This window comes from Amblyomma maculatum, chromosome 10 (assembly GCF_055883805.1).
Source record: "Amblyomma maculatum isolate TAMU_Amacu chromosome 10, ASM5588380v1, whole genome shotgun sequence".
NCBI lineage: Eukaryota > Metazoa > Arthropoda > Arachnida > Ixodida > Ixodidae > Amblyomma > Amblyomma maculatum.
The window spans coordinates 41,544,054-41,568,238 of NC_139353.1; the positions used below are offsets into that span (position 1 = coordinate 41,544,054).

The window sequence follows — 24,185 nt, forward strand, 5'->3', positions numbered from 1 at the left end:
ATGACAAAACACATGCACTATAACGCAAAAAATCCCACTTAACACACACATAAATCAACACCAACTCTTACTTTCCCCGTGCTTTGCGATACTAGATGCTAATGAATTAGTTTACATGCAACTAAGTTAGCTAGTTCTAAGGGCATGCACGAGAAACCATAACTAACACAAAGTCAAGCACTCCAATGACTTGGTTTATTGCTTACAGAATCCTTACAGGTAGTTTTCATTCTGTGATGGTAAATGATGACCTTACAAGAAGACACAATCAAGAAAGATGAGAACAGTGAGATAAGTGCTATACAAGCAGTAAGAAAAAAGATGAAAAATAAATATACAGAATGCACAACAAAGGTTAAACGGTAAATGTCGAGAGCCAACCTAAAATACTGTACATATAAACAATAAAAATGCTCCTTCTTAATTTTTATATACAAAATGGTAGGGAATTAATATTTGCAGTGAGGGAGATATCTACAAATCAGTGCACAAAATAAGTATAAATTAAGTACAAGTAAAAAGCTCGAAAGTAAATAAAGTCAGAAGAGCATGAAAATGAAATGACTGATACCCAAATGACTATATTAGGTACTAAATCTACTTGTTAAACTGCAAGATGGTACTGTAATGAGCAACATAAGACTTCTTTCACTTCAACATTAAAAATGAGTGTGAGTCCACATATCTCACTTTTACATTAACATAGCAGGAATCTATAGTAAATGAAGAAAGTGAAAAGAACAATTATGATTTTAAATTTTAAGATGTATACTCCCCTACCTTCACTAAATGTACCTTCAGAATATTCTTTTGTATCCATCCGTGTGACATCAGAAAAGTCAATACGTGAACTGGTTGCTGTCAAGAATTCAGACTGAACTTGCTAAAGTCCAGTTGCGAAACTGATTAGCTGAACACACTAAATTTGAGTGCACTTATCACAGGGGACAGAAAAAGTTAAGCAAGATAAACATACTGTCCTGTATGGAGGCACCATATAACCTTTTGAAATCTACACTCACGAGCATTCCTAAATTAAACCATTACATTAAATATCTGACAAATACTTCAGAACTTGACCTTTAAAGCTCCTATGGCTAGCCATTGGCTGCATAATTTCTACAATTTGAAGTACATAAAATTCTTAACAATTCAAAGTTTTCTTCTCCACCTTGGCAACCATGTTATCTGAGCTTACACAAAACTTATAGAACGTTATTCTATTTTTCTACTAAATGCTACAGAAGCAATGCTCAAGGACTACAGCGAAAAAGAAAAAAACTGAAGTAAATAAACCTGGAGACAAAAAAAGGATGTTTTTCGTGAAACGTCACAGAAACATTGCAAAACTAACAGCTATGATTTCTGCCCACTTGAACACTATTCTATATTGCAAGTGATTGCATAACTGCAGGAAATGTAGCTACAAGTATTGGACAACAAACGAATTCATAATCCACGAGCTAAATGAAAATTAATCTCTCCAATCAATTTGTTAACCTATGGACTACAATCAGGGCCACTTGCACTCTGTTTGTGGGAAGTCCCAGGTGTATATGAAGAGGCAGATAAGCGCATATATGAACAAGTGTATAAACACCTTGTACTGCTCAACAAGGCAGCGGATTTGGACAAGGTCGCCGCCCGACACAGGCCGCTCCTTTAATGTCTCTTCCACTTCCTGCAAAGAGGCCTTGAGCGTGTCGGCTCCCTGCATCAGCTCTTGCCAGCGGGACTGAAGCGACGCCAGCCGTCCAGTCGCCTCGCTTGTCAGTTGCTCGAGTGTGGTTAGTTGGTCACGAAGACTATCCACCTGAAAAGGAAAGAACAGAAAGCGTCAGTAGTTGAGCCTCTCACAGTTTGCAATCACTCCACCAGTCAACGCTTAACAGGCAACTTTTAAACTGAGTTGAACGTTCACAAGAAACCAGCCTTAAGTTATTTCTCATTAGGTGTCAAGGGTGTCAAGGCTCAGCTTGCAAGAAACAGATTCAAAACTGTCTTCATTGCCTGCAATACATTAATTTCCAGCATTTAAAGCTTCCAGTTTTGTTTCGTTACGTGCAACTGAGTGATGTTGGTTAATGCTGGCATCTTAATTGGGTAATTAAATCAGAGCCACAAGAATGGCGGCCAGCCATTATACAAAAATAAAACCGAATAGTGTATGCATCCAAGGCCGCCATTAGATGCACAAACTGAACAGTGTGTTGGACATGCAGGCAAATGAGTAAAAGAAAATATGCAGCCCACCTGAGAGCGAATGGGACTCTGACCAACATCTGATAGTCCTTGAATCTTACTGGCTGCCTCTGTGACGACGTCAAACAAGTGCTTTCCTTCTGAAAGACTCTGATGAAGTTCCTGAAATGAACAGCGGAAGAATCGAATGTTAGAATGAGCAAGCTCTGCCAGATGCACAGAGTGTCACATAAACAAATTTTCATAAAAACGTCGATTCCACTAAGGAAATACCGCAAACATTGCACCTTGAGTTCTGCAAGATGTTTTTGCACGGTGGCCAGGTCTGTGCCAGGCTCCTTGGCAGCACTGAGTTTTTTCTGGGCAGCTTCGAGCCATTGGACAAACTTCTGCTTGGCCTTGTCAAACTCTTCCTGGCTACCCAGGGTACGCTGCAGCTTGGTCACATTCTCCTAGGAAGATTGGAAAAAAATCAAGAAAAGCAAAAAGCAAGTTAAGAAACAGGCACGCAACATCTGAATAGTTGTTTCTTCAATGCTTTACAGTTTGGAGAAAATACCATATGAATAAACACTAACCACAAGCATGACTACATATTTGATACCACGAACAAAGAACACAAAGAAATGAATAATTGCTATTGAATAGCGTGTGTGCGTGTGATATGCAAAAATTTCAAATTATGATACAATTCTCCCTCCAGATGTCTTAGTTGACCAGCCCTACTAAAGTCACTAGGTTGGCACAAATAAATATGGAATTAAGTCACACCAGTTGAAAGCATAGCTGTACTTTTTTCGTGGTGTACCATTGCTTTTCAGTGCAAATATGTTTGGTAGTCAAAGCTGACAAAGAGCAGAGGTGAGATAAAGAATAATAAAAGCAGGCTAGAAATTTTTAATGACAGTGCAACCGTTTCGCAGAGACTATCATAGCCTCCCACGAACAAAGAATGCGTAAGCATGCCAAATTCTGACTGTAGCCAACCTAAATTTGGATGTCACCACTGATTAGCCACAGCCAAATTAGATCAGACATCAATTTTAGTCAAATTTGGACGAAGTCAAATTTGGAGGGTTCGGTGTGCCAAATTTTTGGGGTGGCCTATCTAAATTTGGAAGTCACCACTGAGTTGGCCACAGTCAATTGTTGGACACCAATTTTGCTCAACTTTGGACGAAGTCAAATTTAAGGGGTTTGGTAGGTCAGATTTTCGGAATGGCCAAAATAAATATGGAAGGCATTACTGAGTTGGCCACAGCTAAATTAGGATGGACATCGATTTCGGTAAAATTTCGATGAAGTCAAATTTTGGGGGTCCAGTGGGCCAAATTTTGGAGGTGGCCCACCTGAATTTGGAAGGGCCCACATTAATTTGGAAGTCACCACCGAGTTTTGGCTACAGTCAAACTAAGTTGGACACCACTTTTCATGAAGTTTGGGCGAAGTTTTTTGGGAGTCCAGAGACCAAATTTCGGATGGCCCACCTAAATTTGGAGGTCATCACTGAATTGACATACCTAAATTAAGTTAGACATCAATTTGGTCAAATTTTCGAGGTCCAGGAGGCCAAATTTTGGGGCTGGCCCATCCAAATTTGGAGGTCACCACAGAGGTGGACATACTCAATTAGGTTAACATCAAATTCGGTCAAATTTTTGATGTCCAAGAGGCCAAATATACAAATTTGGAGGTCACCACTTAACTGATTTTTTCACAGCGCACAAAGGCAGGATGGAAGATGAAGGTGACGCACAAACAAGTGCAGACTACCAACTGAGGTTTATTGAAGAAATGGAACAAATATATAGGCACGGAAAGAAATTGCCACTATAACAAAGTTATCTAAGCGACACGTAGGAGAAAATATATCTCAATTTCTGCTTTACTCACCAATAGCCATACTCAAATTAGGTTAGGTGTAAATTTTGGTCAAATTCTGACAAGGTTAAATTTTGAGGGTTTGGAGGGTGGTCCGCCGAAATTTGGAGGTCACCATGAAGTTGGTCATACTCAAACCGGGTTGGACACCAAATTTAGTCAGATTAAATTTAGGGGGTCCAGAGGGCCGATTTTAGGGGTGCGGACAGATGCCTTCTGTACACCTTTCTGTGAAGACGTTCTGCGGACACCTTTTGTGGATGCATTTTTGCATCATGAACCTGTTAATGTTCACACATTAACATACCTGCAGTGCTGCCACAAGGGATGTGTAGGCGGTGGACAGCTTGACGGCCTGGTCCCGAACTGGCGTCTGTGCACTGACCAGGAGGAGGCGTTCGCACTCCTCATTCATCTCCTCCATGTCAGGCTTATGGAAGGATGCCTCTTCCAGGAGAGCCTGCATCAGCAGTTGAGGGTTTGTTTGCACATGCACGTAATGGTCATATGTAATAAGTTTGTCACTGTAAGCAAACAACATCATTATTATTGTCCTTATATAATCCATTTTACATGTCTTCTTGCATGCAATGCATAGATGATACTTGTTGCTTCTTGCCTCAGACGAATTTCAGAAGCGAATGAACTGCTCAGATGGTAGTCAATCTTCTTCTCAGTTAATTACACATAGCAAATCATGAAAAAGTCCATCCGATAACAGCAGCTTCTGAAAACTGCAACTAGGTAACCAAATGTACGATTTGGCTTGTGAAACAATGAGGCCATAAATATTGCAATTTTTCATCAATTGGAATGGAAACCCAAAATTGGCGGAGATACTAACTGTTGCGTCAACCTATACATTACAGCAAAATGTTGGTTCGTGTTAGGATATCACTACGACATACAGGTTGGAGTACAAGAGAACCAAAAACGTAATAGGCGAAAATTCAAGAAGTTATAAAGATCAAAGCAGAACAAAATGTTAGGTGGGTGCCTCATCAGCACGGAAAAACATTCTAAAAATAAGTGACTACTGAACACTGAGCAGAAGCCATAGACTGTGGGCACAGTTGAAACTAGAAAATGTGCAATCCAATCAAAACAATGAGGCAGTTTAAGAATTCGAATACCTTGAGCTGCTTCAAGTGGTCTGCGTCGAAAGCTGTAGATGCCAGGGCAGCCTTAGCGTTTCCTTCAAACTGTGACAGCCACTGAGACATGGTGCCGTACAGTTCGCCAAAGCGCTCCCAGCACTGTAGGCACTCGTCGAGGGCATCCTGAGCATCCTCAACACCGTGCTCGAGCTGTTCCAAATCCTGGCGCAAGTCCTGGAGATTCTCCTGAAGCCGTTCTTTGCCAGACTGGTTAAGACATGGAGACACTTCCTCCGTGCACTGCGCGACGTCTTTCACGAGAGCAACCCCCGTAGGCAGGCTTTCTCTGAGCTTCGAAAGCTGGGTTGCCTTCTCACGGACGACGGCTTGACTGCCGGTAGCATCGGCACACTTCTGCAGCTTCAGCTTGGCTTCCTTCAGCCACTGGATGGCCTGGGCGTGGATCGACCGCTGTCGCTCCAGCGCTTCCACCTCCTTCTCGAGGCGAGATGCCAGCTGTTCGGCTTCCTTCTGGAGGTCGGCGAAGTCTGCAATCATCTTCTTGCGTTCCGGCGTGTTCAGCTGTTGTGTCTCATTAAGCCGTTTCTCTAGACTGGACACAGTGCCGGACTTGGAAGCGGCATCAGCAGCGATCGACTTGATCTTGTCGAGACGGGTTTTCTTCTCCACTGCACCAGATGCCTGCTCTGCGCCAGCTTTGGCTTCAGCGAGCTGTGCCCGGGCTTCTGTTAGCCATGATTCAAACTGCTGGAGCTCCTGGGCAAGCCCTCCAAGGGCAGAGAGCTGCTCTGAGAGTGCTGAGCGGGCTGTTGAGACTTCCTGAAGCAGGCGCTCGAACTCGGCAGATGTGTTGTCGGCACTTTCGCGGATTGTTTTGATGCCTTCGGCGGATGTGGTCTCGATGACTTTGTCTGTAAGCTCCATCATGTAAGATACCTGCGAAAGGTGCAGCGGGGTTTTGCTATGAAGGAAACTGTCGATATGATAAGACTAGTCATAAACTCTGCAGAAGGGAAACAACCATAGCACTGCTATATTTTTGTTTCAGATAGATTAAGCCAGACCTGCCAAAAAAACTACTGACATGTGCTCCTGTCAGCTGTGTCAAGTATATTAAGCGATAGTGCTAGTGGCTCCCCTTGGCTGCCCTTGTGGATACTCATTTGTGTAAATTCACTTTACTACTTGCATTAATTGTTTAATTTGTGCCTCTATTAACTCACACGTGCTAATTAGCATCCGAACATAACCTGCTGCATTATGTGAAAGACTACCCGCCATAGATGTAAGACCCTGCTGTAACCTTCACGTGTGAACATGCCTGCATAGTCTAAAGGTAGTGTGACTATGGATCCGAGGATTTCAGAAGGTTCTATTTTCATCTCATCATTTCCACCTCGAAGGAGCTCCTCGAGTTGTCATGTCATGTGGTCTCATGACATCACACACCCACTGACCAATGAGTGCCCAGCCATCTCACCTACTGACTACGAACACTGCCAGAGGCGCTTTTTATTTTCAGCTTCCAATTCTAACATCAATGACAGTGCCGAATTTTCTGGTAACCTTTTGCTGTCGTCTTGAACCAAGAAATCCATTACCCCCCAAATTATTTGTAAGTTAGCCTTTCAATGTTAAAGCTAGAATTTACAAACTTTAATTTCTTCACTTGAAATTTACGTTCTCACCATAGTGTGAGGGGAGATAGTGAATGAGAAACCAAACAACCGGCAAATGTCGAACAAACAGGAATTCAAAGGCATATATAGGGGTCCTAGTCGAAGCCTCATCTCTGAGCGTAGCAGTATCGTTTAACAATGCTAGTTTTTACAATGCTGTGCTGGCTTTAGAATGAGACAAAACAGTTGCTCATTTTTTACCATGCAATACACTGAAGCAGTAAACAAACAAGTGTGCTGCCAAAGCATGCCTGACCTTGTTACGACCCTGCTGTAGTGTCGCCCACAGGAGGTCGAGACTCCTGAGGCGCGACTCGGCGTCGTCCAGGGTCGCCGAAGGCTTCTGGAGCTCGCGCAGGCGCTCGTGGGTGCTGTCGAGCAGCTCGGACACCTCGCCGTACATGCACTGCTGCTGCTGGTGCTCCTGGTAGTGCTGCTCCAGGGAGTGCAGCACCTCTTTGGCCAGCGACAGCAGGCTTGTGTAGCGTGCCGACAGCTGCGTGAACTGGTTGCAGATACTCGAGTCCGAGTACGTCTCCAGAAGCAGCTGCGCCTTCAGGTTGAGCGTGTCGAACTCAGACTGCCACTCAAACACCGTCTGCAGTAGAACCTGCACAAATCAAAAAGGCATTGAGGCTAGGATGGTGGAAGGGCTTGCTCTTTGGATCATTGTTTCTGTGCATAAGCAAAAAAGGTCTTCTCCTCTGGCAGCAGATCTAAATTTTTCCTACCTCATTTTTCACAAAACAAAGAAAAGAATTATCTGTTTCACTGCACGGTGCTCTGTCCTTCTTTCCCGTTCTGCACATCTGTTTTTCATTCTTATCCGTTCCAAGTCATCTTCAAGTCATTACATACTGCAAATTTTTCTCTCTTTTTTTTTTTGTGACTTAAGGAGGAAGTGATTTTTAAAAGTGACCGGTATAAGCAAAAAAAAAAAGGAAGTCCTACTGCATGCCAGGAAAGTGCAGTGATTATTACAGTACCTTAGGTTTTATTCTCTTGTGATAAAAATTAAAAAAAAGATAGAATGCAAGCTATTAATTCTGTATTTGATTCTGAGATTTCTTAGGCCAAAAGTGGAGTTCGTCAGCTGCGTGAGATTGCTTGTGGGCAAGAAAACAACTCTTGATACATTGTCTTTAAAATGTGAACACATAAGGAGATATCATTACATTCTATCACTTTTCCTCAGAATGAAATAAAAATCTATGTTTTATCTAATTATTTTACCCTTCGACCATATTTTACTTCTCCACATACAGCATGCAGCTAACCACAGTAGGCTGTGAAAAGGGCACAGCTATACTGCAAAGTAAAGCAGTCAGCACACAGAGCCAGCAAACTTGCCTGGAACTCCTCCAGCTTTATCCGCTTGGACTCGAGGTCAGGCTGCAGTTGCTGGAACGAGCGAACCTGCGGCTCATGCTGGTTCAGCCAGTCCTGACAACGGCGGAACTGTTCCTCGTACTCGTCCCACTTGACCAGGCCCACATCCAGGGCAGACTTGACCTACGTCGAATGATAAACACTTGCAAACATCAGAAACCATCTCATACTCAAGAGGGATCCCGATGCTGGACACCTAGCATAACGTCCAGTGCAATTTGTAGCAAAATAAGCATGTCCCACAACTGCTTAAACAAGAAGTTGTACACTTCTATGACTATTTTGTTCTTTGTAAACTGTGATAACGTGAACATTAAGTCAGTAAGCAAGTCACAATCTTCGAGTCACATAAAATGCTGGCCTAAGCACAGAGCACGGGACATTCCACATGCAAGCAGTACAAACGGAAGAAGAGAAAAGGGTGCCGTCACCACCGAGTGTCTAGCAAAAATTTTCTTTTTCTAAGCAAGCATGGTGAAGAATGTGAAAGGAAAATGCGATGTGGTAGGTAAGACCGTACCTGTGCCATGCGTTCTTCGAATTCTTCGACAGCTTTGACCAAGTGGCCAGCCTCCTGGTCGACATGCTGCTGCTCCACTTCATCCTCGAGGAAGCCCCGCGCTGTCTCTGCCAGGGCAAGCATCAACTGCAGTCGCTTCTGACCTTCCGCCTGTTCCGCTTCGAGCACCTGTGATGGTATTACGAAGAATGTCAGTACAGCACTGTTGTTCACAACTAGCTTGAAGTTAAATTTCAGAAATACATAACAAAATCTGCAGTGGTCTTGACATGTGTCAGAACAAAGGTAGTTAGTTTGGTGAAAATGATTAAGATAAACTACCATAGTTAACTAGACACTTCAATATGAACAAGAACCGGGGTTGTTTCGGTGGAACTCCATTATGATCACTCCGAGAAAAAAAGAAATGTATATAATACTTACACGAATGATGATGACTATGCCTAGCAATATGACTTGTGAAAAAAACAATCTAGCTATCCCTGTAATGGCAATGGCTAATCATGTAGTTGCCGATACTACACACATCGTATTGTTAGTAATAGCTAAGAATGCACAGAATCTTTGGACAAGGTATAGTGAGGCTACTATGCTGAACCTCTGGCCAAGAAAGCAAATATTACATCACCATATCCATCAAAATATATAAAAAAAAATATTAAGAAGAAGAGGTCAGAGTCCTAGCTTTCCTCATACCTATCGATATAGCTGATACCTTTGAAGTTCTGCATTCAGGAACATCTAGCGCATGTCAGATGGCTTGAATTCTTGCAGTTCTCATTTACTCATGTAGCTCACACACACCATAACGAAGAGAAGAAAGAAATTCAGCAAAAGCAGTCAAAGTCACCTTGAGGGTGCCGTGTTTGCTCCTAAGCTCGTTGCGGTCACCCGATGGTTCGGCGCACTTATTCAGTTTCTCCTGCGCCTGTTCCAGCCAGGAGCTGAGGTTAGCGCATGCGTCCATGAACTCTTGCAGGTGGCCCATGACAGATTTCTGCTGCCGCAGATATTCCTGCACATTCAACAAACATAACACAGTACACTATAGTAGCTGACAGAACAAGATTCAACAAGCAAAACCAGCTGGTAACCAACAGGCTGACGACTACAGCAAGCACACAAGGCTAGTTTGCTAAACAGTGCTGCAGAAGAACAGTGATGCACCTTGACGGAGCCAGCCAGGCTGTTGTACTTCCCCGAAATTTCAGGTTTGGGAGCTGCTGATGTCTGCTGGAGCTCCTGTGCCTTGACGGCGAGAGACTCGACCATGGGCTCAAATGACTCGACATCCTTTACAAGGCTCTGAAACATGACAGAAAACAAGAGTACAAATGTAATTATGCAGAAGTAGGCTGTGATAGACACGCAGTTAAACAATGCAATAATCTTCCTGTTAGAAATCGGTACAAAATGCTTCAAGGGACCTTGTAGTATATATATTTATACCCCAGATACTTGGGTCACCAGTACTGTATGTATATTTGGTTGAATATTTAGTAGAATCCCCCAAGGTGGAGTAAGGGAGTAATTACACATTACTCCCTTACTTACTCCACCTTGGGGGATTCCCCTAAATATTCAACTAACACCAACCATTCCCACTTCGAGTTATTGATCAATTTGCTCTTGCCCTACCATTTGATCTGCTCACTGTCCTGGTTAGCTCAGTTGGTAGAGCAACTGCCCCAGAAAGGCAGTGGTCCCGGGTTCGGTCTCCACATCAGGACGAATTTTTCTTTAACTACAAAGTTTCTGAGAAAGCTGTATAGCTTTCCTTTGTAGCCATATGGCTGCACTTGGGTGGATGCCAATAAGTAATTACTCCATTATGTATGTATATTTATGGTCAATACACCTCTCACCATTTCAGAGTGTAGACGAAAACAGGGTGAATCAAGGAAGGGCAGAATAAGACACAGAAACACTGCAGTTATTCTACATAGAACCTTATGAATCTAAGAGCAAAGCTAATATTTCATAACTGCGATATAAAAATGGCATCACGAATTGCTGTTATGTGCTTTCCAACAGAATAATGTATTGTTCCATTAGCAACGCCATCAATAATTTATTTCTGACTTTAACCAAAATCAAACTAACAAAATTTGCCTTTAATATTTTTTATATTCAACAAAATGATTCCTTCATGAACAGCTAGCCAGCCAACTGCCATTTTGTATTAATAAAGATTTGAATAAAATCGCCTACCCCAGAACTTCACTAAACTGCTACGTGACTTGCAGCGTATATTGTCTAGACACAGCGTTGCATGAAGTAATAAAAAAAAAGAAATAAAGATTTGCTACAGTGGTGGCTTCTACTAAGCAACTTTCAGCCAAAGCCATCACAGAAGAGAAACCCACTGAAATGGTCTGACAGGGGTCTCGGCCGCCAAGCTAAGCCAAAAGCCTTACATTGGCCCTCCTCAGCCTAGCCTTGCGCTGTGTGACGGACTCTTTGACGGAGGCACTCTGACGTTTCTTCTTGACCTCTTCCAATTGGTTGTCATGGTCCTCGATCCACTGGAGGAGACGCTGCTCTGAGGAACTATAGTCGGTCCATTGGAGGAGCGCCGTTTCCAGGGAAACCTGAACAAAAGCATGGCCCAGTGATGCACTGATACACTGGATAGAATAGTCAAGACAGTAAAACAGCTAGTAAAAGAAGCATTGCAGTCATGGCTTAGCAGTTAGGGCACTCTGCTGCTAAACCTGAGGACATGGGCTGAATTCCAGTACTGACAGTTGCATTTCGATGGAGCTAAAATCCAAAAGACGCCATAGTACTGTGTGATGCCAGTGCCTGTTAAAGATCCTCAAGTGATTTTGGGAAACCTTGGGACTATTTTTTGAAACTATTTTGGGAAACCTTCATTAGGGGCCTCTTTCTCCTTCTAGTTGATTTCACTCTCTTCTTCTCCATCTCTTTCCTCACGACGCAGTTTGGGGTGCCCATCAAGAAATGAGACAGTTACTGCACCCTTTGCTTTCCTCAAAACAAATTTTCCTTTTCAGTGTTTAAAGACAAATAAAGACTGAAAACAGAAGGAAACAGCTTTGAGACAAAACAGCCGTTCTCCTAGATTTGTACCACCCTCTCTCAAGTTGAACTCATTTCATAAAGTGCTTTATGAAATCTATGCTTGCAGCAGCAATAGAAAAAAAAAATGCATATTGACGATAGTAGTGAAAAACCTAGCAATTTTTCACTCTACTTTTTGAATCTGGGCAAATTTCCCTTCTTCCACTTCATGCACGCATCAATGTTAGTACAACACAAAACAAACTGAGCTCTACATGCTGCATTTGCGCAAAAGAATAGCAGGCACTTCTCAGAGTGAAAGCGGAGAGAGAGAAAGGGAAGCGCTGTTCATGTGCCCATGGACAAGTGTGATAGATACTTGGCCTTTCCTTTCCTGTGACCCGATTGTTGTTGTTATAGTTGTTTGTTGTTCTCAGAGTCAGCAACAGCAAACATGTTGCTCTTAACGAATTTTCACATGAAGTAATGGCACAACAGCCTTTTGCCACAAGCAATGAAGTTTCCAGGAAGAGCATATAACCATGCCACATGAGGAATGGCTTCACTGAGGGAGAGAGGCCTTTGCTGCTGGCAATTTCGTGACAATGACAATTTTATGACATGACAGTTTCAACCTTCCCTGCCTTTTTTTTACATTCCCTTTTTCTTTTTCTATGTGCAGGGCAAGCAATAGTTCACTTAACCATCCCGCCTTTTCTTCCTTCTGTCCCTCCCTTGCTAATAATAAAACATCCTTTCGCTTCAAAGCGGTAGATTACTTCTCGCCATACTGTTTTGGGCTGGCAGCTGAGAAGGTGATAGGCCAACGACTTGCCTTCGCGTCGGACAGCTTGAGCACGAGGCGGTCCCACTGCTTCTGCAACTCCTGCATCTCCTGGTTGAGAGGGGCTTTGCCAGAGGCGTGGGTACCTCGCAAAGTCTTCTCACCGGCCGTGAGGGCCGAGTGGAGCAGGGCGTGGCCTTCGTCTTGCTTCCTCACCATTCCCTGCACACAAGGCAAGAGTCTAGAGTGTTGCTTGTTCAGCTATAGTTGGCCACGAAAGTGAGCACCACAAGGGGCAAGTCACAAGAGTGACAACGTTCACAAGACAATGTGAACAATAATAAATGGCAGCTTTCAGGATTTAAATCTGATCAATCAAAGCAATGGCTGGCAACTTGGTTAGGGACTTCATTTTTGCAATAGATGATCCAAGCACTTCGAATCTGCATTTATTGACCAAACTTGTCGGTTACCTGTGTAACAGCTTGTTTCTGTCTACCTGGCTAACAGTTTTATCGATTCTGGTGCTTGCATAAACTCTACATCACAGTAGTTTGTCCACAGATCTAACTTTTATGTTTTGCTTGAGTTTGCTTTTTAAACCTAAACACACTTCAGAACAAGTAGGTGGTGTAGTGACTTACAACACACACTTTATTGAACATGAAATAGCACAGAAGTGGTGTTTAAGTAATGCGACTCAAGTTACACTGTCAACTGCAAATGCAGCAAAAGAATGTATTCAGGATTTATCACACAATCATGTGACCCACTTAAAAAGGGGTCATGTGACCTGTTGGTCATGTGTTAAATGACGATGGATCATGTGACTCTGCTATGTGATGGCATCACATTGTGCAGAAGACTGCAAAGAGATCTTAGGGGGGTCAGGACAGCTGATGTGGAAAAAAGAAGAAACGAAGCGTCTGGCACACACCTGCACTTTGGCAAGCTGTGCCTCCACCTCACTCTTGCCAGCAGTTGGGCCAGAGCACTCAGCCAGGGAGGCGGCCATGCTGTCCATCCATTCACGGGCTGACACCGCAGCCGCACGATACTGCTCGTGCTGGTTGTATGTGTCGCGCGCCCTTCCCAGCAGGTCCTGCAGGAACAATAAAAGCAACACCTTGAAGCGTGAAAACAGCACGATACGGGTAACTCTGAATGCTGTTGCTGCTGCTACCCACCCTCACATTTGTACTTCAAAAGTCATTGCAACGAGTTTATTTTAAATTTCCAGTAGTCTTGCAATATGATACACAGCAGCTTAACAAGGTGACATACCCTGTAAAATAATGTGGTACAGTACAGGTGGTACAGCTAATTTTATGCTTCACCCTTGTACCACAATGTACTGCCAGTGTACATCTAGTCAGCCCTGCCTTGCCTACCTTGGCCAGGTTGAGAGTGACCTGGTACCGGGAGCTGACCAGTGTGAGCTGGTTGCGGATGTAGGTGTCCAAGTGTGACGTCAGCAAGCCTTGGGCGAGCAGCGTCACTCTGTCCAAAGTCTCGTGACCCTTCTCAAGCTCTTCGACAAGACCCTGCAGAGACAATTGTATACCAGCAATGAAAAAAATTACCCAGCACTGGATAAAGCTGCTGCTCCAAGCAAAATGGGAATGATGCAGCTTCAAAAATGCAATCAAAACAAGGCTCCAAGGTGCATTTTCTTTCAGCGAGAATCATCAAAAGCTGTTTTGTACAGCATATTTATAATTTTTAAATGCAATACCATTTTGATCCTTTAGAAAATGTAGAAAAAAGTTAGGCATATTCCCTTCATCTTGCTGTCCTACTGCACAACATAAGTGCAAAGACGAAGGTGTAAGAACAACCACAAACATAGTTCTTACGTGCGAGGTTTAGCATGCAGGAAATTCCAAATATGGCAAGCGAGTCGGAGCATCTAGACAGCCTTTAAGAGATGCTCCTTAAAGATCAGAGAAATTTAACCAATGTAAGTCCACTTAGAAAATGACTCGAAGAATGAGGAGGAAGAATAACAGACCCTTAGAAATTCAACTACATCCCTTGTCATTCATAATAAAATCTATGATTGTCATCACTTACTGTGGCCAAGAAACCCTTTACACTACAGCCACAGAAATACCAGGATAGCTAAGCAGCCCAAAAGCATGAGCACAGTCATTTTACTGTCGTCCTAGCAGTGACTGTCAAGAAGAGAAAGATTGTAGTTACTGGGAATTTTAATGGTTATCTAAGCACTTGAGTGCCAGGTTGTAGGTTCGACAGAATACCTGTGCTGTCTCGAATGCCTTCTTCTTCTCTTCCAGCGTGGGCCAGAGGAGTGTCCTCTGGTTTTTGATGTCATCCTCCATCAGCTGCAGCCACTCACTCATGTGCTCGTACTCCTCGCGGAACTCCCGCAGCTGAGAGCATGTAGTGCCTGCAAGGAGGAAGTAGTAGTATGTGGTTTTATTATTATAGAATAAAATAAAAATAATAAAGGAAGGAAAAGTTTTGCCTGCCCCGGTATCTGCTATCGAAATGAGCTGGAGCACCTGAACTGGGGCGGCGGAAATAAAGGGATAGCAAGGAGACAGGTAGGAGAAATCAAAGAGGTGAGCGACAGGAAAAAAGGTCAGTTTACGTTAAAAGGTAAAGAAGTATAATACAATATTGTACATTCCACACAGTATGAGTAGGCCAACAGGAAAAGTTTTGGAACCTTTGCATGATTTTCACACAAATGCAAACAGCAGGACATATTGGAGCAAATTCATGCAGCAAGGGTGTAGATTCTTGGATGTTATATTTACCTTCATTTCACTCAGCTAATGAAATTGTTTTTCTTTCTTTTAATTCAATTCATGCCTGCATGTACACAAGCTTACCACACTTTAACCATAGTATGACAGTGTTAAAACGCTCCTATTAAGAGGTAATGCTGCTTGAAATCCTGTCAAAGACAAAATTAGGTTTTAAAACTATGGGTATTTTGTGGTTTCTATTTAAACATCAGAACGCGACAAAATTATAGCCAGCGTCTAACCGATCTTAACCATAATGTAAAACCCTGTTAAAGAAAAAAGTAATACTTGTTACAATCGCATGCTCGACGCGTGCATGGTCAAATGTTGCCAAATGGCAAGCAGTAGACAAAAGCTTCCACAATGTGAAAACACTTTTATGGTATGCTCATATGAATATTAAATGACTGTTCTCACATTTAAATTCGGGCTAAAGATCTTGGCGTTGGCAATGGTAACTTACCCAGCTTTTCCTTTGTGGAAGAAATCTCATCAAAGAGACTGGTGAGGTCACCCTGAAGTGCCGAGACCTGGTTATCCAGAAGGGCAATTCCAGGCTCAGATGTGGAAGCCTTGGTCGTTTCAGCAGCAGCGGTTACTGCATCCAGCTTCAAGTTTCCTTCAGCTCGCTTGGCGAGGAGGTCCTGCGAAAACGGAATCACAACGCAGCTTTTCCTTATTTCTTTAGAGTAAAGAAAACAAAAACATGAAACTAAAATTCAGATGAAGAGAGAGCTACTCAATAATTAAAACAGCACTGGTAGTTTTTATTACTAATTGAAAAGTATAACTGAAAAGAGACCAAATAATGTCATAGAAAGACTGAACCCATTACCCTAACACAAAAATATTATTGCAAGTTCAAAACACAGCTTATGATTATTATGACATCCCAAACCTATGTTCATGTAGCATATAGCCACTGACAAGAGAGATATATTCGCAAGTTTACAATAAAAGTTTTAGAGAAAACAATAGTGCAGAAAAATAGCTGCATTAAGTCCACTACCTGTCTGACTGAGTGGTTAAGTCTGCATATAATGCCAAACAAATAACACTACAAAGCCTTGCATAACTCTTTTTTATTACCAGTGATTCTAAGACTCTCTACAAATCCTTATCCCTTTTGCACAGGCCTGCTTTCATTTCTTTTTTATTTTAAGTTGCCTATCTGTCCGTGTATTTGCTCCTTTTATTTAACTAAATGTCTCACAGCCCCTTACCTCTAAAACGGAGATGCTGGACTCAAGGCTGAGCCGGTCACTCAGCGAGCGAGTGAATGGTGGAACTTTCTCCCTCAGCTGACGCAGCCAAGACACCAGGTCATCGCAGGCATTCTTGAAGTCCAAGTGACTTCTGTAGGCCTTCTCCGTGGTCTCAACAAGTTTCTGCACAAAGCATTCACAAATGATAACGCGTGACCTCAAACAACATGCCAAAACTGTGTTAACCAGAAAACATTAATGACGGTGACATAGAGATCGTCTGAGTCAGAAGCGTTATCAATTTAGGGGCGTGCGAGATTCATATTTGTATTCGAGAAATTGATATTCGGGACTTCCGAATACACCGTAAATTCACCGTTTTCCGCATCACGTGCTTCACCACATTTCTTTACCACGTGACTGAGCAGTAAAGCACCCTCAAAATGCGACGGGGCCTTTCCAACAGTATGCGCAAAACGAAGCACTTGTCGAAACCAGTAAAAAAATGTAGTTCTGACTTCGGTTTCATATCAACTGCAGGAATCTATTTTGCATGATGCAAACGGTATTCAGCTGTTTTTTCAGGTCGATTCAATAATTCAAGTGTTCAGTTAATTCGGACATTTTTTTTTCTAGTCACTTGAAGGCCGAATGATGAAAATTTACTGTACTCTGCAGTGATATGACAGCTTCACTCGGTTTTATTCAAGTCTTTCTTATGTAAAAACTGGTATATGGAATCCTGTATAAAATTATTACTGAGTATTTTAGTAAGGTATACACTTCTGTGCAAATCTAGTATAATTTTATTTGGAAATACCACGTGAATCCTGAAATAAACAAGATGAACAGTGTTTGCTACTAATCTCCCATTTTTTTCCCTGTTCAGGTACTTGATGTTCGAAGGAGTTTTTTTCCCGCATTCATATTCGATTCGTATTAGAAATTTTCAATATCCGCACACCGCTAGTTATCATAAAATGCATGCAGGTTAGATGGGAAGGTTTTGAGTTTGTCGAACAATGTTTACCTCAGCCCGCTTGCAGGCCTCCTTGAACCGTTCAACGGCTTCGAAGGCTGGCTGCGAGTGCTCGTTGCCTGGATGACTCTTGGCCAGTTCAGTTGCCCGCGACTTCAAGTTGTCAACTTGAGCTTGTTCTTGCAAGAGGCGTTGCTCCAGAACCTGCATGGAAGCCGAGCGCTTGCAATCCCCCACAAAAGAAGCGAAACCAACATATAAATTGTGAGACGCAAAATAAGCACCAAATTAGAATGAACAGAAAACATTCACAGTGATCCATATGCACAGCATTATACACAGCTGAACAGGACCCCAAAATTGACAGGGCACACAACGAACAGGGGCGTCGAAGAAAAATTAAAATGAAGGCAATATCTTTCTTTATGAGTTGGTGCCAATCAATATAACACACCTTGCAGCGTTCAGCATGTGCCTTCTTTTCCGCCAGGGTCTCTTGCAACTTGCCGGCATCTTCTAGAGATGCTTCTATGCCCTCCACGGCAGCTAGAACCTGTGAGTAAAAAAATTAAAATGTAGAAGTGTACTTTTACCATTTCGCAAATATCCTCCTCTGGAGATTCAACATAACCTAAAAACACTGACTTCATTATGACTTTTCATTATGTTGGGACACATTTCACAGGTCCAGTATTGGCAGGTGCAATTTTTGTCTCCTACTGTTTCATGCTATTTCTGCTGTCACAGCTTAACAGCTACTTAGGCCAAGCCTGATACACTACTCTATTAGATTTCACGTTGACAGAACATCCAATTCATATATGCATGGCACTTTTCGCAGCAATTAAGCCTAATTTTGCACATTTAACACTGACGCCCCACACAGCAGGCCTAACAAGTCTGTGGGGTAGCAAAAAAACTCTGTGCCCATGGCAGCCAAGTACTGCATTCTGTGATGAAATGTAATTGCAAAAGTTTCATGAAGAAAATCTTCATATTGCTGGAAATTTAATATACTCAAAAAAGTCGAAGTGTCAGCATGTCAGTGAAAGTCGGTACTTACAACACATATACCTCACAGTGAAATGAGACACAATTTGTAATACTTCGATAAAGACACCTTAGGCTACTGCTTCATCAGTTCGCCTATATCAAAAACGTAAAAAAATCAGTAATGGTTATTTCTGCTAATCATGTTATTTCATGCAAAAGTGCTGGTTTGACTTGTTTATGCTGAAGGTCAAAGTTTAGTTTTGCCGATGCCAAGGTCAAAGGTCAAAGAAGGGGTACATGGTCAAAGGTCAAAATTATGCAGTGGGAAAGAGTATTCAAAGCGTAGACTTCCATGTCCCCCCTCAATTTTGCTATGTCGGAGGATTACACTTGATTTTGGTTTGGTTTGCGGTTTAACGTCTCAAAGTGACGACAGCTATGAAAGACGCAAGGTTACACTTGGTTTGGCTTGGTCAGACCAAGCTTTGATCTGCACCAACAGTGGCCAAATCTGTCCTGCGAACCTAATAACACTTTCACACCAAAACAGAACTAAGAGCAGAAAAGCAGCTCCTCCTCCTTTCTGCCATCATGAATGAGGCAAGCTTTCAGTCAAATGCTAATTGCTGAACCCTCGATAAGTGGCACGCTTTTCACCTGCTTGGTAAGTGTGCTGAGACCTCCCCAGAGCTGCCGAGCATGGTCCAGGGTGGCTCTGAGGCCAGAGAGCCTCTGCAGCAGGGCCAACTTGGCCTCGGTCAGGCTCTGCAGGGCTCGGCTCAGGGGTCCATGCCCCACGGGTGCCGTCTCACCCAGCACCGTCTGGCACTGCTCGGTGGCTGCCTGCACCAGCGCTACCAGGGTGTCCTTGCTTTGCGACACCTCCTGCGAGAAGACGTGAAAGAAAGTGGTAAGGAGACACCAAGGCACAGCAAATTTGGTGCGTTCATGAATGCTTTAAACCTTCTGTGCCTTTAACAGCCCTGCCCCATTTTTTGGGCCTTATCCGTGTTTTGTGCACCACTTCTTGCTTTCATTTCCCTACATATACTGTTTAAATTTAACCGTCCAAAACAAACCAATTTACTTGGTTCAACAGAGCTGAAATGAATTGATTTCAAATGAGTGGCTTCTACTGCCATTACGTGGTGTGCATCGTATGGTGTGCACACTGAAGCTGTTGCCACACATCATGCCGTCAAAGGCACATCTGATGAAAATTTTGTTTAGCTTACTGACAATACTTTGACTCTTTTCGTACATATTTTTTTCCCAAGTTTAATACCATTCATGCCGTCTCTGCAGCTTGGTGTTCGTAGGTCTTGTAAGACTGACACTTAAGACACTGTAACATCCTTCTTGGAGCTTTTTGCTGTTATATTCTAAATTCTAGAATATGCACGTTATGTTATCCCATTGTAACAGATCACTGTGACATTTTTGGCAGAGAACAACACCTGCCTACAGTATACGTTCGCTGAATCATTACTGAGTAAGGTCTCTTTTTGAGCTTTGGAAAAATGGGTTGCTCTTCTTTGGCTAACAGAATTTGCAAGAACAATACGCCACACGAGTGCGTACCTGAATGATGGCCAGCTTGCTTTCCAGCTGGCTAAGTGAGCCATCTGTCAGCTCGCACTGGTCGAGTTTCTCGTCGGCCTGCTTGATCATCTGCTGAGCATCGGCCATCTGCTTGTCCAGGGTCTGGTGGTTGTTGACATACTGGGTCCACTTGGTGACCGCCTCCTGCATGGGAAAGAGCTTAGCTGGTTCCATTTCACTGCTTCAAACACACGCCACCAACAAACAATGCCGCCACATATTTGCAATAGAACTCAAGTTGCCTGGCTTATGAGATAGACTGCCGGGAATGGATAACCTTTGGGGGGAGAAAGATGGAAAGAAAGTATGGAAAGACCACTCACACCAAGGGCGACCAGCAGCTGCTGGTACCGCAGAGCGAGGTCCGCCAGTCGACTGCTGCGGCGTGCGCTGTGGCCTCCGTGAAGCTGCTGAGCTCTCTCAGTCAGGGAGTCCACTTCAAGCTCCTTCGCTCGCAACTCTCGCAGCGTATCCTGTGGACATTGCACTGAGGTCACACACTTCGTCGCCACAAAATGACTTTCATGATTTTATCTGTATTCATGTAGCCCCATTTCTCACGTAGCTTATTTAACCAGCAAAGCTACATGCTAATACACACACAGACAAAAAGAAAATGAAAAGATGTTACATATTACTCTTAAAAAAGGGCTAGAGACCAAATAACCTAACAATCTGGCCTGCACAGAAAGTTCAAAGGATGCTAAGCATCATTTCTAAAGGGACAGAACACTGGCAAAAATATGTCAAGAGATTATGATGGAAATGAAAAGGTCTTGCCACATATAGTACAGATCAAACTCAACAAAATCAAAGGAAAGAGGCTTCATAATTTCAATTTGCCTTTGCAAATCGCAAAAAAAAAAAAAAAAAAATGGAGGTGACATCTTGCAGAGACACGCTATTACTATCACTGTAGTACCCGACGTGCCTCCACCTCAGCATAATATTCCTGATTTTCATAAGTGCACACTATTCTTTTTCTTCTAGAAGTGCTTGCCATGTTTTATTATATTTTGCCCTCTCTTCAGTGTGCCCTTAAATAAAAACCACCCCTCCTTTTGCATTGCGAATGTCATACTTTCAGCTTTTGTCACTAGATACCGCCATAGTGTTTTGAATTCCTTGGATGAAGTGATGATAGAGCCACTAAAACTTGCGTCCACTAGACATGCATTACAGTGCTGTAGCAGCCTTAAGTGTCAAAATTGAATGGACGCTACTCTATGCTAAAAACGTCCAATTACTGTCTGGCGAGTGAAATTTATATTTATTTTCAGTACGTCTTTTTTTGTCAACCACTAATCGTCACCATGGTCGCTGCTCATGGTTTCCAGCATCGAGCTACATAAAAACGGGCGTATGCAGTGATAGAAAAATTCTCGGTGAAAATTTTCTACAGCGTTTCTACCAAAACTGCCATGAAATTGAACACTTTAGAGAGCAATCTTTCCATTGGGGTGGAAAAAATTTGATGCCTGAATGCCAATGTTCTGTCCCTTTAAGTACCAGGCCTTTTAGTTTGCAGAGCTCTGCTCTGAAAAGCCAGCGCTGTACCTGCAGCTTTTCCAGGCGGCTTCGCTTGGCCTCGAGCGTGTCGCAGAGCAGCAGTCCCTGCAGTTCGGCATCCCGCTCAGACATCCACTGCTGCAGCTTCTCCACCTGTACGTGGTGCTCCTCCCACTTGCTGAGCAGCTGCTCCAGGGACTCCCGTGTCCGGGTCACCATGTCACTCACCACCTGGACCAGCGCAGTTCACGTTCACTCCCGACGCAGAGGGTGACAATATGAAGTGGAAATGTTAAATTGTAAATATGTCTACTAATTTCGACTTCTTTCTAAACTATTACATGACAAAAATGTGAAACATGTAATTATGCAAGACAAACATGCGAAGTGATGCCATATAAATTTGCTAAAGTTTGGAGGATACAACGTGACGATATCCCAGGACTACAAAATTAAGTTCGATCCTTATCTGGTTCTGGAAAATGTTTCAACTTGGTGCAGAGTTGTGACTGCTGTGCATGGTACAGATGTCTACCCTAGACAAAGGCAACAAAACTCAGCTCTTTTAAATGAGGAGAATGAAGAATAGAATGGTGTGTGGAAGAGATAAAATTGGGATAAACATAAACACCCAGCATACCCACCAAGAGAATTTCTGCTTGTGTTACACATAAATTACCTTCGTCCCTACATTTTTATACAGATTAACTGTCTCATGATACATATTTGGGTGCGTACATTGTGCAAGCTTTCACAACGTTCCTATTACATGAAAAAAGTACAGTGATGTCAGCTACCAGTTACTCAGCTTATGGACGGAGATCGAAAACATTCAACCTTGCGTAACGTACACTGCTTCCAAGAAAATCCATGGATACACTGTATCCTTGTTTTCCAGCTGTACAAAAGGTGCAGCTGCAAGACCTCTCAGCAAACATCCACACTGAATCAGTCAGAAGGAAGTGAGAAAGGGCGTGCAAAGAACCTATCTTTTTCACTTGAAGCGAGTCGGAACATGGAAAGCAAGCAGGCAGGTGCAAAGTATACTCGCCTGCCACTGCTGCTTCAGGGCGTCCAGTTCTCCTACCACGACGTTGTGGCCAGCAGGCAGTGTGCTCTGGAGCACAATGGGCAGCTGCTTCTCCGCCCGCTTCAGTTCCTCATCTTGGGTGCCAAAGCTGGACTCAATAGCCTGCAAAAGCCAACAAGCACAGAGGCCGTTTTGTCAGTGTGTATGGAAGTGGTTGCACTCCATTAGTCATGGCCAAGAAGACTTCATGTGTGATATGACTCTGCAGCAAATATGGGGTGTTTTTTAAAAACTACACTGCTAAGACACAAAGGACAAAAGAGAGATGTAAAATTTGACATTCAGCACAGATCTGAAAATAAGATTAGAGACGCTTGTAGTCGTAAGTACCTATGCTCTTGTGTTACAGTGAGGAAGGTGTTATATTTAGCCAGTCAAAATCCTTGTGGCCAAGAAAGAATTAAGCATTCAGGCCACTTCTGTCCTGTATTCGATACTGTTGCTTCGAGCTCTTTGAGTTGCTTTGAGCTCTGCTTTTCAGTAATGGAACTATGCATTAGAATTGGATGAATACTATAATATTAAAAAAAGATAGGCACAACCACAACAGCGAACAAAAGGAGCAAGCACAACCATCCCTAACTCTTTACCCCTGCACTTGCACTGTTTCTAACATGCCATTGTTATACCACATAGACCAACTTCAGACATCACTAATTTGCAAACAAATATTTTCCAGCCACCCTGCAGTTCGTTTAAATGCCAGGCATCAAGTATCGGCTGAAAGAAAAAAAAAAAGGAAGTGAGGCCCACCTTGAGCCTTTCCAAATTGCTGTACAGGGCCAGTTGGTCCAGCCCAAGGTTGGAGAGCGCCACTGCTTGTTCCTGTGTGGTGCTCAGCCAGTCACGGACATTGCCCAAGTGTTTGCTCAGTTGCTCATGCTGCGCGACTGCATCTTCCAAGAACTTCACCGCTTCCTACAAAGCAGAAACACACAGCAGATCATTAGCTGAGTGGAACAGGCACTGTAACATAGAAGACTGCTGCATAAAGAGGTGACATGACTGGCAAATTGATAGATCACTCTCGAAGGGGATGGTTAACGACACGGGGCCATCCCATCTGGGCCATATATTTCTTCAACTTTTTTTGTTAAAAAAAAAAAAACGGGGTTCAGCATGTTTTTCCTATAACTCTTTCGTGCTTAAATAGGGCAGCCGCCCCCAGCTTACTTAAATTTTCCCCCTCGCACCATGGTAAACGAAGGGAGATTACAGAATCCAAGAGCTGCAAGCATGGCATATGCAGCAGCTACATTTAGTGACTAGGAGTTAGACTGCTGTATTATGAGATGCTAGGTGGTGCTAGGCATCGCGAACTCAGCAAAAAATCGTGGGGGATACTCTGCCTTTAAGGGTATGACACGAGAGCATAGGTTACCAGCCCACATACATATAAGCCCTGCTGTAACCGAGCCATATGAACGTGCCTGGTG

At 43.1% G+C, this 24,185-nt stretch overlaps 1 protein-coding gene across 6 annotated transcripts in view; it reads right to left on the reverse strand.

Annotated features, from left to right (window-relative positions):
• Positions 1 to 24,185, reverse strand: part of LOC146176259 (uncharacterized) — a 326,256-nt gene that overhangs the window by 142,473 nt on the left and 159,598 nt on the right. For all 6 annotated transcript variants that reach the window (XM_084582578.1, XM_084582580.1, XM_084582576.1 and 3 more), the window contains 25 exons: positions 23,503 to 23,667; positions 22,711 to 22,851; positions 21,708 to 21,890; positions 20,474 to 20,623; positions 20,130 to 20,294; positions 19,206 to 19,433; positions 18,010 to 18,108; positions 17,607 to 17,759; positions 16,595 to 16,759; positions 15,835 to 16,015; positions 14,859 to 15,007; positions 13,989 to 14,141; positions 13,535 to 13,699; positions 12,649 to 12,819; positions 11,207 to 11,380; positions 9,957 to 10,094; positions 9,640 to 9,804; positions 8,790 to 8,957; positions 8,231 to 8,392; positions 7,137 to 7,490; positions 5,217 to 6,137; positions 4,391 to 4,543; positions 2,490 to 2,654; positions 2,254 to 2,364; positions 1,601 to 1,813 (listed from right to left, as the gene is read on the reverse strand). In XM_084582578.1, the coding sequence (XP_084438704.1) occupies positions 1,601 to 1,813; positions 2,254 to 2,364; positions 2,490 to 2,654; positions 4,391 to 4,543; positions 5,217 to 6,137; positions 7,137 to 7,490; positions 8,231 to 8,392; positions 8,790 to 8,957; positions 9,640 to 9,804; positions 9,957 to 10,094; positions 11,207 to 11,380; positions 12,649 to 12,819; positions 13,535 to 13,699; positions 13,989 to 14,141; positions 14,859 to 15,007; positions 15,835 to 16,015; positions 16,595 to 16,759; positions 17,607 to 17,759; positions 18,010 to 18,108; positions 19,206 to 19,433; positions 20,130 to 20,294; positions 20,474 to 20,623; positions 21,708 to 21,890; positions 22,711 to 22,851; positions 23,503 to 23,667 (4,992 nt within the window). The remainder of the gene's footprint in view (positions 1 to 1,600; positions 1,814 to 2,253; positions 2,365 to 2,489; positions 2,655 to 4,390; positions 4,544 to 5,216; positions 6,138 to 7,136; positions 7,491 to 8,230; positions 8,393 to 8,789; positions 8,958 to 9,639; positions 9,805 to 9,956; positions 10,095 to 11,206; positions 11,381 to 12,648; positions 12,820 to 13,534; positions 13,700 to 13,988; positions 14,142 to 14,858; positions 15,008 to 15,834; positions 16,016 to 16,594; positions 16,760 to 17,606; positions 17,760 to 18,009; positions 18,109 to 19,205; positions 19,434 to 20,129; positions 20,295 to 20,473; positions 20,624 to 21,707; positions 21,891 to 22,710; positions 22,852 to 23,502; positions 23,668 to 24,185) is intronic.